This window comes from Pantherophis guttatus, chromosome 1, assembly GCF_059756535.1.
Source record: "Pantherophis guttatus breed Tessera chromosome 1, ASM5975653v1, whole genome shotgun sequence".
Lineage (NCBI taxonomy): Eukaryota > Metazoa > Chordata > Lepidosauria > Squamata > Colubridae > Pantherophis > Pantherophis guttatus.
In genome coordinates, this window is record NC_142063.1 from 110503551 (window position 1) to 110517293 (window position 13743).

General features: G+C 39.6%; 1 protein-coding gene across 2 annotated transcripts in view; it reads right to left on the bottom strand.

The window, feature by feature from the left end:
- Nucleotides 1-1761: 1761 nt before the first annotated feature.
- The window catches only part of B4GALNT4 (beta-1,4-N-acetyl-galactosaminyltransferase 4), a 206201-nt gene continuing 194219 nt past the window's right edge, over nt 1762-13743 (bottom strand). Inside the window, exons 16-20 of one of the 2 annotated variants that reach the window (XM_034416704.3) lie at nt 12788-12941; nt 10087-10159; nt 9826-9979; nt 7132-7258; nt 1762-3533 (exon numbers count right to left, since the gene is read on the bottom strand). In XM_034416704.3, the coding sequence (XP_034272595.2) occupies nt 3419-3533; nt 7132-7258; nt 9826-9979; nt 10087-10159; nt 12788-12941 (623 nt within the window). In that variant the 3' untranslated portion in view covers nt 1762-3418. Of the gene's footprint in view, nt 3534-7131; nt 7328-9825; nt 9980-10086; nt 10160-12787; nt 12942-13743 lie in introns of both variants that reach the window. The other variant, XM_087881271.1, reaches the window with a different exon arrangement.

Sequence of the window (13743 nt, forward strand, 5' to 3'; positions counted from 1 at the left end):
CTCTCTCTCTCTCTCTCTCTTTCTCTCTCTCTCTCTCTCTCTCAGACACACACACACCCTTTACATTTATAAAAAAAACCCAAGAATATACATACGGACCCAGACAATTTTCCCTCACTCCCTGCCAAAAAGAGGAGCCCCCCCCCAAAAAACCAGAAATTGAGAAGAGGAGAAGGGAAGCAAAGAAAAGAAAAGAAAAGAAAAGAAAAGAGAAAGATAATTTTCTATTAGGTATTACAAAAATCATTACAGTCACCAAGCAGCTCCTTGAAACAACAAACTATTTTCATGGTGAGTTTTTTAAAGCTTTTTCAGAAAGATTTGCAGAGAGTTGCATCTCCTGTTCTTTTCTTGAACAGACACTCTTTTTAACAGCATTTATTCTTATCAACCAATGAAATAAAACTCTCATAAATAAATTTAACAGATTGTTCAATAAATCTACCTTCTCCTGATTAAGCGTCATCAGCTGGGCTTTAGCCCAAATATTCTACCTGATATATACCAAAGAGCATTCTATCACACTTTTATGTGCAATACGATATTCTCTGTTTATAGCTTCAGGTGAAAATATATTTCATGTATATTTTCTTGGGTGTAAACTGCTCTAATAAGTGGCTATATATGCAAAACATTTCTGAGTCAGTTGTTCCCTCAAGGAAACTCCTCTCCTGACATTGACAGCACATCATTCCAGATGTTCCAGTCATGTGAAGAGCAGTTAGATCATCTTTTCCTTTTGTGTGTTTATTTCTACCAATGTGCCTACACGATAAGAACAAAATGGAGATAAAATTTTGGAAAGGGGCAGGGGTGAAATCCACCAGGTTCTGACAGGTTCTGGAAAACCAGTTACAGAAATTTTGAGCAGTTTGGAGAACCGGCAGTGGAAATTTTGAGTAGTTCAGAGAACCAGCAAATACCACCTCTGGCTGGTCCCAGAATGGGGTGGGAATGGAGATTTTGCAATATCCTTCCCCCAGGAATGGGGTGGGAATGGGGATTTTGCAGTATCCTTCCCCTGCCACGCCCACCAAGCCACACCATGCCACGCCCACGGAACCGCTAGTAAAAAAATTTGGATTTCACCACTGGAAAGGGGTCATTCCAGGGTTTTGTCTCTGTTCTGGCAGAAGGAAGGGGCTTAGCCTTAAATTAGTCCTCTTGAGTTTGTTTGCATGAGAATCCCAAAGGTGATTTTTCAAAAGGCAACTGGACTTTTTGTTTTTCCTTGAAAATGTTTTGCTTCTCATCCAAGAAGCTTCTTCAGTTCAGTTCTGTTTTGACTGGATGAGAAGTGAAACACCTTCAAGGAAAAACAAAAGAAGTCCAGTTGCCTTTTGAAAAAGCACTTTTTGGACAATCATGACCTGGATGAAAGAGAATCATTATAGATGTTTGCATGATATGCTGACCTGGAGGAGGGATTGTAGCCGCAACCATTGGGCCTTTATGGGGCAACAATTAATCCCAGGGCTGATTGGGTTGATATGCTCACCTGAACCACTTACGTATGTTATGAAAGAACTAATGAGACTAATTCCCTACTCTGTGAAAACACGACTGCATCTGGTTGAGTGCAACAGCACCTGGCAGAGAGGATGGGAAATCTTTTTGGTGATTTGGATGAAGCAACATCTGAAAAGATGCCTGAAAAGCATCTCCTGTCAACACTGCAGGCCATGTTTGGACCTCTGCAGGAAGGAAACTTGGTATCATGATTTCAAATGAATTTACAAAACAGAAACTCGAGAATAAAAATCAGAACCAGGACATTTACTTTATTTTTTTTAATAACAATATCCATTAAAAAAAATCAGACATAACTTTCTGAAAACAGCTTTCTACCTCATAATTTCACAGAAATTAGCTTGGAAATATTGTTTTGCCCTTCTCTCTACTCCTGTTTTGATACTCTCACCATAGCAACCCAAAGATGAAGCCAGAAAGTAGTGAAACCTCATTCATTCTCTATATTTGATACACTGTATATAAAGAGAGAAGGTTGCTCCAAAAACAGTAATTGAGGGGAGAAAAACATGATCAGCCCCTTCCTATCAAGTCAATCCATTCAGTCCCTAGTCTAAATTCTTAGGTTCCGTCTCTCTCAAATAACAAGGATGTAGGGTTTTTTTTAAATGTTGGGTTCTCTGTTAACATGGCACAGAGTAGGGAAGTATGGGCAGTGACTCCTACTGTAAGCCCATCACAACCCAGAATTCCTTTGTTCCCAGAATTTCTATTTAACCTTTGCTTCTCTCCCGACAATTATATCAAACATATTTTGTCTCTCGTGTTTGTAGGCATCCAGTCTTGGACCGTACCAAGCCAACAGATGAAGAAAAATGAGGAGGATATTATAAAGCAACTATGTTGTAGAAGGATTCTACAATTCTACATCCTTTCTACCTTTCTACCTGAAAGGTATCCTCTTGTTGGGAGACTGTGTGTCTCCCAGGGGAGAAAAAATGGAGGTTTGATTTTAGAGGACCCAAAGATGTAGGAGAACAGAAAACCTAAAATACTTCCCATTTCTTTTATTAGGAAATCACACCCAAAAAATGCTGGATGGAGCCTGAAAGTTTTAATGAGCTCTTTCCTGGCTATTTCTTCCCCCTTATAAAGCTAATTTTTCAGGGGAATGCATTTATTCTACCTTCTCCCCAGGATTGGAGATAGTTATTTATAATTCTATTGTATGCAGACTTCTGGAGCAATTCCTACCTGAGGCACAATATAACTGTGGGACTGGAGCAGCAAAAGCAGCAGAGCTAGCAGGGAACAAAAATCCAAAATTGCATTGAAGAAAACTGGAGCACCTCTCGCCTGATACAAGTTTTTTTATGCCCCTTTGAGATTTTTTTTCAATTCTCTTCAGCATCTCCCACTGGCATGAAAGTGTGCAGTTGGCAGGTCAAGAAGGAACCATTTTTGTGCCATATTGAAGATTCTTCCCCCCTTCCCTGTTCACTTCAGGAGTTAAAGTAGGGCAAATACAGTCATAAACTTTTCCTGGCAGTTACACGAGCTTTGAGAAGCTGCACCAGCTCATTCCTGGTTGGCAGTAATACTGGTGGGCTTACCTCACTCTCCTATTAGCAGTACTCTTTGCCTTTCAGCACTACCGAGTTAATAAATGTAATTGCTGACTAAGAAATTAGACCCTTTAAGAAAAGTCACCCAAAAAAAACCAAAACCCCAAATAAACATGGTTTGCTTTAAATAGTAGTTTTGTAGAAAACCTCCACTCCGAGTGCTCTTGGTCTGGCCTCTGACAGATGCTGCATCCAAAAGGCTACCTGTAGCAGTAGAAAAACTGTGCTGGGTCATGCTGTGAAGTCCAGTGGCTGCTGCTTCCGTGTTCCTGCTTAAAGAAGACCAGGAGGAGGAGGAGTCCAGCTGATGGCGGAGCGGATGTTTAGTCTTTGGGTGTCTTCTTGCCGTGTGAATTCCACATGCCACGTTTGGAATGGTAGTAATGGTAAAAGTTCCTGAGTCGCAAACGTTCTACTTCTAGCCCACTCTGAAGCACCCTAGAAACAATGGGAGTAAATCAGGCGATGGAAGAGAAAAGAGAAAGAGGAGACAGAAAGTTAGTTTTTCCAAGGAAACATCTGCTACAGATCCCTTCCATGCATAACAGGAATATGTTTTCACATATATGGATTGGCTGTTAGTTCAGAAGCTGCATCTGGTGCAGGAACAGCCAGTGCCACAATACCTGGCCTGAAAAAAAAAATCTGGATGACCCCCTACTTCCCAACTAGTGATCATCCAGTCATTTATCAGCTCAGATCCTGATACTAGTGTCCCCAGGTACTAGGGATACTAAATTGGATTGTGGAGCATCAGGCCTTAAACTATTACTGCCCATTTTCTGACTGGGCCTCATTTGTTAAACTTGGTTCCATTTATTTGCCACTTATCCTGCCATGGGGCCTGGAATGAAGACATTTGTCTGTTAAGCCCTAATTGGTATAGAACCTAAATATTTGAAATAGTGCCTCTTCCAAAATCAATGAGTTCATATGTTAAATGTGGCCAGCCAGCAAGATCCTGTATATGGCCTTACGTATACAGTAGGTATTTCCCACACAGTATGTGATTCAAATCCTGTAGTCTTCTCAATTATAGCCTTCTCCCTATAGAGGTATCATATACTTGGCAGCTTGTAATAGGTTTAATCATTTGTGTGGTACATACTGCCCCAGTATTTTTAAACAGCAATGCCCCACATTTACAGTAAATGTTATTAAATAAATTACAAATGTGTTGATGTGTATTGGTGTGTTGATACTTTTAGCTGCATAGAAGTTAAAATGTTTTCTCAGTTCTTATTGTACATAGTCTCTTTCAACAGGCAATTTATCAAGACGACTTCATACTTTAAGGAGACCTCACTAAGGACAGGATTACATTTAGAAGTAAACATAAATGATGGGTACATCAAATCAAACAGCTAAGGCTATAATCCTCTGCCGTCTTACTCAGAAGAAAGTGTTATTAAATTCTATGGGATTAATTTCCAAGCAAACATGCATACTCAATCTGAGCAAACCTGTTGCCCTGCATAACATTTTGGGTGGTGCCCTCATTGGTTATTCTGGGATTCTGGAACTCCTTTTCTCAAGATTTGACAAAGTCTCAACTCAAACCATTTCCAGCGGGCAAAACAAGACTGTTTGATCTACCTAGGGAAATGCAGGAGTCTGTGGTTAGTTGAGCATCTGACTTACACATTGTTTATATTGTGAATATGTACTGCCTTTACTTCAAAGGGACTAGGTTCCCCCACCCTCTGACCCAATAATTTATTTTCAAAATGGGAGATTGCCTTTGATTCATCGAGAATACACTAAAGGAAACAGTAACCTTACGGTGGGAAAGAATGTATGTGGTTGGAGAAATACTATATGTATGAATTGCTTTGGGCCCAGACAACAAAAATAAGCCATGCTGGGGAATACTTGAAATCCACATGTCTTAAAGTTGCCAAGATTGGAACCCCTGCTCTAGAGCTTGTTATAGTTGAGGGGGAAACCAAGAGAATGTATATGGTGCCTTTTTACCTGATTGAAAAGCTGGGTAAAAATAAAACCATGTGCTAGTTTTCTGAAAACTTTTGTGCTACTCCCTACTGGTGTATTAGATCTTGGAGAAGGATCCCAGAATGTACCAAAATTCAAATTAGTTATTGTGGCACAATAATATCTTTCTCTTCTCTGAAAAAATTCTCTTCTTCTTTTTCAGTCTATATACTGAAAAAGAAGAAGAGATTATATATACCAAAATTATATACTATAATTTCGACTTATGATCACAGTTGAGCTCAGAATTTATGTGCCTAAGTGAGAAATTTGTTAAGTGAGTTTTGTCCCATATTACAAATTTTCTTGTCACATTTGTTAACGGAATCACTGCAGTTGTTCAATTAGTAACACGACTGTTAAGAGAATCTGACTTCCCCATTGACTTTGCTGGTTAGAAGGTTGCAAAATGGGATCACTGACCCCAAGACACTGCAAAGGTCATAAATGTGAGTCAATTCCCAAGCGCCTGATTTTGGGTCACATGACCACAGGGATGCTGTAATGGTCGTGTGAAAAATGGTCATAAGTCACTTTTTTCAGTGACATTGTAACTTCGAACAGTCACTAAATGAACTGTTGTAAGTCAGGGACTACCTGTATACCACTTTCCTGGGTCAGTTCTAGAGGGTAGAGAAATTCCAGCTCAGAATGTAGCAGCTAAAATAGTCAAAATGGCTAAGAATTTAGAAAAATTAAATACAAATTCAGAATTTGTATATATTTGTTTGCAAGTCTAATTTAGACTGTTGATCCTGGCTGTTAAAGCCTAAAAATCATGCTGAGATGGACTGCAATAAAAAATGACTGATTGACTGGCAAAAGTGCAATCTTATGACTGCAGGATGCTGCAAACGACTGTAGATGTGCCCATGTTGCTGAGCTCCTGAAGTTTGCTCACATGACCAAGGGGGTCTCCTGACAATCAAAGCTTTGAATGTTGGTTGTAACTAGACCAAGGTACGTCTGTTGTAACTCTGAACAGTTGGTGAGTTGGTAGTAAGTTGAAGACTACCTGTATTGTCCTGGATTGCATCAAATAAAAAAAAATGGAAAAAAAAAGATAAATACTTAGTTCTTTGCCTGAGCCATGAAAGGAAAATGTACACTATCCCATGCCCAAGAGAAAATAAAGATAGCCCACAACATATGACTGTTCATTTAATGATGGTTCAAAGTTGCAATGGCCTTGGCAAAATGGCTTGCGATCTGTACTCGCACGTATGACCTTATACACGCAGTTACATGATCACAATTTTGTCAATTTCCAGCAAAAAAAACAACACCACCCACTGGGGAAGCTGGATTTGCTTCATGATCATGGCAATTCATTTAATGACAGTCATAAAAATTATCGTAAAATTGGGTCCAATTTCTTATGACCATAGTGACGTGACCAAAGCTGCAGCTCCAATTATGGCTGTAGGTTGATGACCATCTGAAAGTAAAAAATAAGTTAAAAAGCATTCTTGGAAAAACCTGGGGAGACTGGATTTCCCTTTATGAAGCAAGGGTTAAAAATAATCAAGAGCGCTTACTCTAGTTCTCCCTGAGAGGGAAAATGATGTCTATGTCACTTGAAAAGGAAATCTTCAATAGGCTAATAGCCTAAAGGCATTTTTGCACAGGCTTCAAACACATTTTAGATTTTGCTTGCAAGCCCAGGTTTTTTTAAAGTCAGTTTCATAACTTCCAGCCCACATATAATAAAAGCAGACAGCACTGTCTTGCTGGGAGAGAGGAAGGGTGGTAATGGGGAGGGGAGAATGTACTTCAGTTTGCCCTTGCCTGTTGAAAATTGTAGCTCACTGTGTCCTTAGGACAGTAGAAGTGGAAACCACTGCTTGCAAATAGTTTAATGATCCTGCAAGTGTAAAAGTAAAGATATAAACAGTCATCAATAGAGACCTCTCTGCCTAATATTCCTAGCTATTTATTCAGGTAAAATAGTCTGCTTTTTCCTGTGATTGGTAGAATTCCAACATGGGCCAAAAGAGACCTGGGGCCAGAAGAAATCTGGGGAGTTTATAGAGAGTAGCCTCACCTGTCCAACAGCTCCCAGTCTTCCCCGCCCCAGCGGTCCCGAAACTCTTCTGTGTTCATACCCCCAATACGATCAAAGTCAGACTTATAGATCCCAAAGAGGCCAAAGCCATTTACTTCCCAGTAGCCTGAGAAAAGACAAGCCAAGAATTCTTTCTTCAGATTTGATATGGAAAGCATCAAAAGCTTGAATGAACCTGTTTAGATCATAGAAATATGTCCCTTAGTGGTAGCAAACGACATTATCTCATGTAGATACAAAAGAAACAAGGAAGTAACCTTTACTTGAACCAATTTAGGGTAGGGAAAGGGTACGCCAGCTTTTCATGTCCCTTGAAATTGTACCTTTGCTTAGATCAAATTGGTTTTCAATTAGTAAAGAATTGGCGCCATAATGAATGTTGTCACACTCTTATTAATGAACAAAATGCTGGAAGAATATGCATGTACTTTCTTATTCAAAATAATTTTCTAACTGGTCTATACACAATAGGTATAATTGTCTGCTATAACATGAGGACTTATGAAGAACAGTTATAGAAACAGAAAGAAGATAAACACATTCAAGTTGGATACAATCATTCAGTCTTTCTGATACAGTATAAACATTCTTCTGGAATGTTGTGTTTGTTTACAATATTTCATGCGTTTCCCATTCTTAATAATCCAGTTGGCTCACAATGAAATAAAACTATAGACATCCATGAAATACTTAAGAAAAAAATATCATAAAGTTGGAATATGACTCTCTGGGTCAGTTAGCTTCAACTCAACTGCATCTTCTTATCCAAAGTCTATTGGAAAAACATTGTCTTGATTGCTTTCTGAAGATAACAAGGGAGGAGTCAACTGTTCAAAAGGGAGTGGCTGCCATCAGGGAGGCCTGTTTCCTCCTTGCGAGGGAAAGGTTCTCAGTCTGTCCTCCTGCCTTGTAGAAAGTGGGAAGGTAAACCCTACCTCAATCAGATGTCCCAATGTTATTGAGGATTTAAGTCACAAAAGATTTTAACAAAACTAACGCCTTGAAATTGTATCCAAAATTCTACTAGCAACTGATGCAGCTCCTACATTTTTTTTCTTTTGCACCTTCAAGTTACTTTAGACTCTTGGCAGCTGCCAAGAGTTTTCTTAGCAGAATTGTTCAGAAATTATTGGCTATTGTCATCTTCCTAGGACTTAGAGAGAGTGACTGGCTCACTCATTCCAGAGTGCAAGGCATGGAATATTGGATTTAAGTTATCATGAGACAGATTCTGACTGAATGCTAGAAAGAAGCCTTCCTAACAATAAGCACAGAGGTCAATTATCCAGAGGGGTGGTGATCTCTCTTCCATGATGGAAAACAGTTTACTTTGTTCAAGAGTGGCTGGACAGATTTCTCTCTGTGATGTTCTCATTTGGATTCCTGCACTCAGTAGGGGCTGGACTCCAAAGTGGTTTTATAGATGACCTTGTCTCTTTCTCCACACCCAGAAGCACAACTGAAGTATGCAAAACAAGTAATTGCAGCCTACCTTTATTTATTCTCTTTTTGAGATGCAGTTTTATTTCATTCTGCTGGTGCACTTTTGTTTTTGTGTTTTTATTAGTTGTAAACAGCTTTGAGCAATTGGAAAAGCACATGTAAATATTTTAGTCAATTGATCAATCTATAAAAATAGCAAAATCTAATTTTATTTAAAATACAATGTTGACCTTCTCCAAGGATAAAATGTCATTAAGTCTAATGTATTCGTGTTATTTATATACCAAAAGTACACCTATATTATTTCTCATTAGAATGTACCTGAAAGAGGCTTGTAAGCCATTCTTTGCAATGTGAAAGGAAAACTTTCCCATTCTCTGTTTCCCCCACTCTCGTCCTCCTGTTGATAGTGTCCATATTGAAAATATTAGGAGATAGGACTGTATATTTGTCATCAACATCTATTTTATCTATTGTACTTTTGCTGGCTGGAGATGAATTATCTCTATTCAAATGTCATACAAGACTTCTCCCCCCTGGATGCTTGTCTAATATCAGGGAAATTCCACTTCATTATGGAAAATAATATAGAAAGTGGGGAAAGAAATAGGCTTAATGATAGTTGTACTCAAACTATATCAGAAATAGGGAATTTGTAACCTTCCAGATTTACTGAACTACAAGTCCCAGCAGTCCTAGTCAAGAGTGATCAAAAGGGAGGGGTACAGCAACATCTGGCACAGGATTTTGGCCTCTGGTCTAAATCTTTCCCATGTTGTCTTCTCTGCAAAGACAGTGCCCCTGGAGAAGAAGTCATCTACTTCATATTTCCAAGAATAGTTACAACTGTGAAACAGATTTTAGGAGATGAATATTGGGCAGAAAGGAATGTCTACTGCACAAAGTTCAGATGATCCTAAAACTTTAGAGAATAAGCATATGGCCCCATTTATACAATAAGAAGTCATTAATAGCAACAATATGGTACATATTTAAAAAAGAGTACACTTCCTCTCAGCTCTTTCCACTAAAACAGCCACACATATGCTGACGGCTTTCATTGAGCAGCCACACTTGGCAGTGTTATCATTTAGTGCTCTTTATGTCAAAACCACTTAGTGGAGGCTTCTTGAAGGAATGGACTAGCCAGGATTCCTCGTTCTGTGCCTGAAAATGCTACACCAATTCACAGGCAATAGTTTCCCAGCAGCAGCAGCAGCGGTACCTTACCGTTGGGTTCTCGTGGAGAGCTCCCACAGCCCAGTCTCATGACAATGGGTGCATAGGCCAGCTTTCCCTCTACACAGTGTTTCCGGATGCTGTCCAGAATATTGAGGGGAAAGTGAATGTGCAGGTCACAAAGGAATACAATACTGCTGCCATCCTGAGGGATGAAAGAGCATCATAGGCAGGCCATGAGTGGGGGACAAAGTAGACATTCAACACCTCCCACTTCTCAGGAAGACCCACTCACTTCTCCTTGGGTCTCACCTCTATGGTGTCCACCCCAGCCTGTAAACCCGCAGAGCGCTCAAAGTTCCCTGTACGTTTCAAATACTGGTACCTGTAAAGGAATGGCAAGAAGTAAAGACACAGAGATGGGAGAAGCCAGCAGGAAGCACAGTCTGTTCAGCAAAATGGCTCTAAATACCAGAGGTTTCCCAGTATCAAGGAAGTGGCTACAAATCAAGAAGTGATTATTCTAGGTGGAGGAGAGTATGTGACAGTCAAGAAGAGGACATGCAAGAAAGTTGAGCATTTTAACTCTTAACTCTAACTTTTCAACCAAATGTAAATAAATTCATATCTTATCGAAAGTTCACCAGTAACATTTTAATCAGTGAACTCTTCAGTTATTTTTAGAAGGAAAGTTCATCACTGACATTTTCTTGCTCATTGTAGAATGATAATTGAAGCCAAGAGACATAAAAACAAATGGATAATTAGGAGCTGTTCTTTAACTTGCAGGCCCACAATTCAGAATGAGCTTTCTCAGATTAATTCAGGCGGCATGCTTAACAGGGCATAAATCCTATTTAATTCAGTGGAATTACTTCTATGTTTGTATCCACAGGCTCTTGTTGCAAAGTTTTAAGTCAATCACAGGACCACTACCTCAGATCTTCTAGCTTTTCATTACAGTTGTTTAGTATTACTTTCCTCATCACTCCCTTTTTTCCCCTTTTGGTTTCGACTGTCCATAGGAGGGCAAGGAGCAGGGGTGAAATCCAGCAGGTTCTAACAGGTTCTGGAGAACCAGTAGCGGACATTTTGAGTAGTTTGGAGAACCAGCAAATACCACCTCTGGCTGGCCCCAGAGTGGTGTGGGAATGGAGATTTTGCAATATCCTTCCCCTGGAGTGGTGTGGGAATGGAGATTTTGCAATATCCTTCCCCTGGAGTGGTGTGGGAATGGAGATTTTGCAGTATCCTTACTGTGCAATGCCCACCAAGCCACGCCCACAGAATCGGTAGGGAAAAATTTTGAATTTCACCCCTGGCAAAGAGCCTCTTGCCTCTCGCTGCAGAGAATAAGCAAGGATGAAGTAAGGGGCATTGTCACCCTCTTTGTTTCTTCTCTGTTCTTTTCTTTTTTAAAAAAAATAACAACCCTAAAAGTAATTGACCCTTAAATTGCCATACTCTCAAATGGACATACCTAGAAGATCAAACTGGAGAGTGGCTAATTGTTTTGTGCCAGCTAGGGCTTTTGAGCAATAGCACTTAGACTTATATACCACTTCACAGTGCTTTACAGCCCTCTCTAATCAGTTTACAGAGTCAGCATATTGCCCCCAACAATCTGGGTCCTCATTTTACAGACCTCAGAAGGATGGAAGGCTGAGTCAGCCTTGACTCAGCATGCTCAAGCTGGGTTATAAAATCACAGTCATAGCTGTCTTTCTTCTTTCCTTACTCTATATTAATCCTGGGGACAGGCTCCATATAATAGTGGTGACTTTAAGCTGATTGTCCTTCAATTTCTTATATCTGGTGTCTCTTTTAGATTCTTAAGTGGTTCGGTTTCCTTCAGTTATATCTGCCGATTGGCTTTTGGAATAATTATATCAAAAACATTTAGCCAAAGTATAACTGGTTGTTTATTGATACACTGATTATTTATCCTTTTCAATGAATGGAATTTATGGAAGTTGCTTTGGGAGTCCTTTTGGCTGAAGAAGGAATAAAGGGGACACATACATCCACTGTTTTCAATAAGGTTCACTTTCTAATACATATGTTCGTGGCATAGCTTTAACCTATCAATAAAACTGATTAAAACCTGCAGCCCTAGAAATGTTATCTGCTTATTAATTTATCATCTTGATATTTAAAATAGTTAATAGAACTAAGAACTCATTCAGATTTAATAGAGTGACGGCATTAACTAGAGACATCACACACACACACACATACACACACACACCTTTGGTCATTGTTGTTGTTGGCATTTCTTTTTTATATACACAAGCACTGGTTCAGGGGTGGGTTCTAAATTTTTTTACTACCGGTTCTGTGGGCGTGGCTTATTTTGTGGGTGTGGCTTGGAGGTCATGTGACTAGGTGGGCATGGCTAGCTGATCAGAGTCATTTCTGGAAGGTCCTCGCACTTACGACCAGTCCTCGCACTTACGACCCAACTCATTTGTTTGCTTTTAACACTGATCAGCTGTAGGATGGCCCTTTGAAGCCCCGCGGCAAGAGTTTAAACAGTTTTTTTCCCTCTAGTCATCATCTGGGACTCAGGAGGCAGCAATAGATTGGGGGTGGGACCAAATAAAAGGTAAGAATAATGTGGGTGGGGGGGATGGAAGGGCGGAGGGGGAGAACTGGTTCGGTGACGTCATATCGTCACCGCTACCGGCTCGGCTGAACCAGACCGAACCGGGAGGAACCCACCATTGCATTGGTTCATTTGTGCTGTTAGCCTTTGCTACTGAAGCCTCACTCCCCTACACACTGAAGAAAACAGGTTGTTTGCAATGAAGTGGCAAGTTTAGAGAGGATTTTATTAAAACAGCTTTCCATCTCCCTAGTGGTTAACTGAACCTACCATACGTTGCACAGAAAAGTACTGGGCAACATTTGCAGTCATTAAAAGAGGTTTGGGAGTTTTAAGATTTCGCAGTGAGGACTTAGGGAGAACCATCAGAGGAAATAGTTCTGAAGCTTTCATCACTGCTTGGGTTACCTGGGCAGGTGAGCCTCCTGAAGTGCTTTCTCCACATTCATGTCATCGCTATCAAAATCCACCAATATGATATTGAAGTTGGCATCCTTGGTGTTCAGAAATAGGCTGGCCATATCTGAGATGAATTGCTGTACCCAGCGTGCTTGGTTCTTCACTGCAAGATATGAACAGGGATTTTTGTCATTTTAACACAAAAACTCAATAGAGAGTTCATGGGGAAACATTCCCCTAATTAAAGGCTTCAATTATCCATATGGACACACAATAGTAAGAGCATAGGGACAATTCTCAGCATAGGTTTCAATCATGCCTTCAAAAGACTTCAGAAGTTTCTAGCCCATAGAAATTCAGTATTTGAGCATTACATTATTCTAATGGCAGAATGAAAGAATTATACAGTGAAGAGATGCCAATATAGCTAAGAACCGAAATAATTTCCTTTATCACCTATTGATCAGTACATCTTTGCTCCTTCTATAGCCTCGTTATAGAATATGGGATTTACCAATGCAAACAAAAACACATAATTTAAGATCTGGGATACAGTAGCCTTTATTTGCTTACTCTCCTTTCATGGTGTACAGAGATTAGCATGGGAGGGACAGATCTTAGTCATTTTACCCTTCTCTCATTTCCTTCCCAAATGGAGCAAAGACAGACTTTCCTCCCATAATTTCTTTCATTTAATGTCAAGAAGGTCCCAAAGGAACAATAATGAGGTAGAAGCAAATTCATCTCTGGCCAAAAATCTCAAGCATGGATCTTTCTTTTTCCTGACTTAAAAACAAAACAAAACACCAAGACAATATTAAAAAAGAATACTAAATATGTCCATGCAAAATATGCCCATGCTAAATATATTCATCCCAATTTTTTTTCCTATTAAGCAAATTCTATAGTTGATATATTGATTTAAAAAAAAAAAACCCTGAAAAATCCACTTTTCCAGAAGTAAT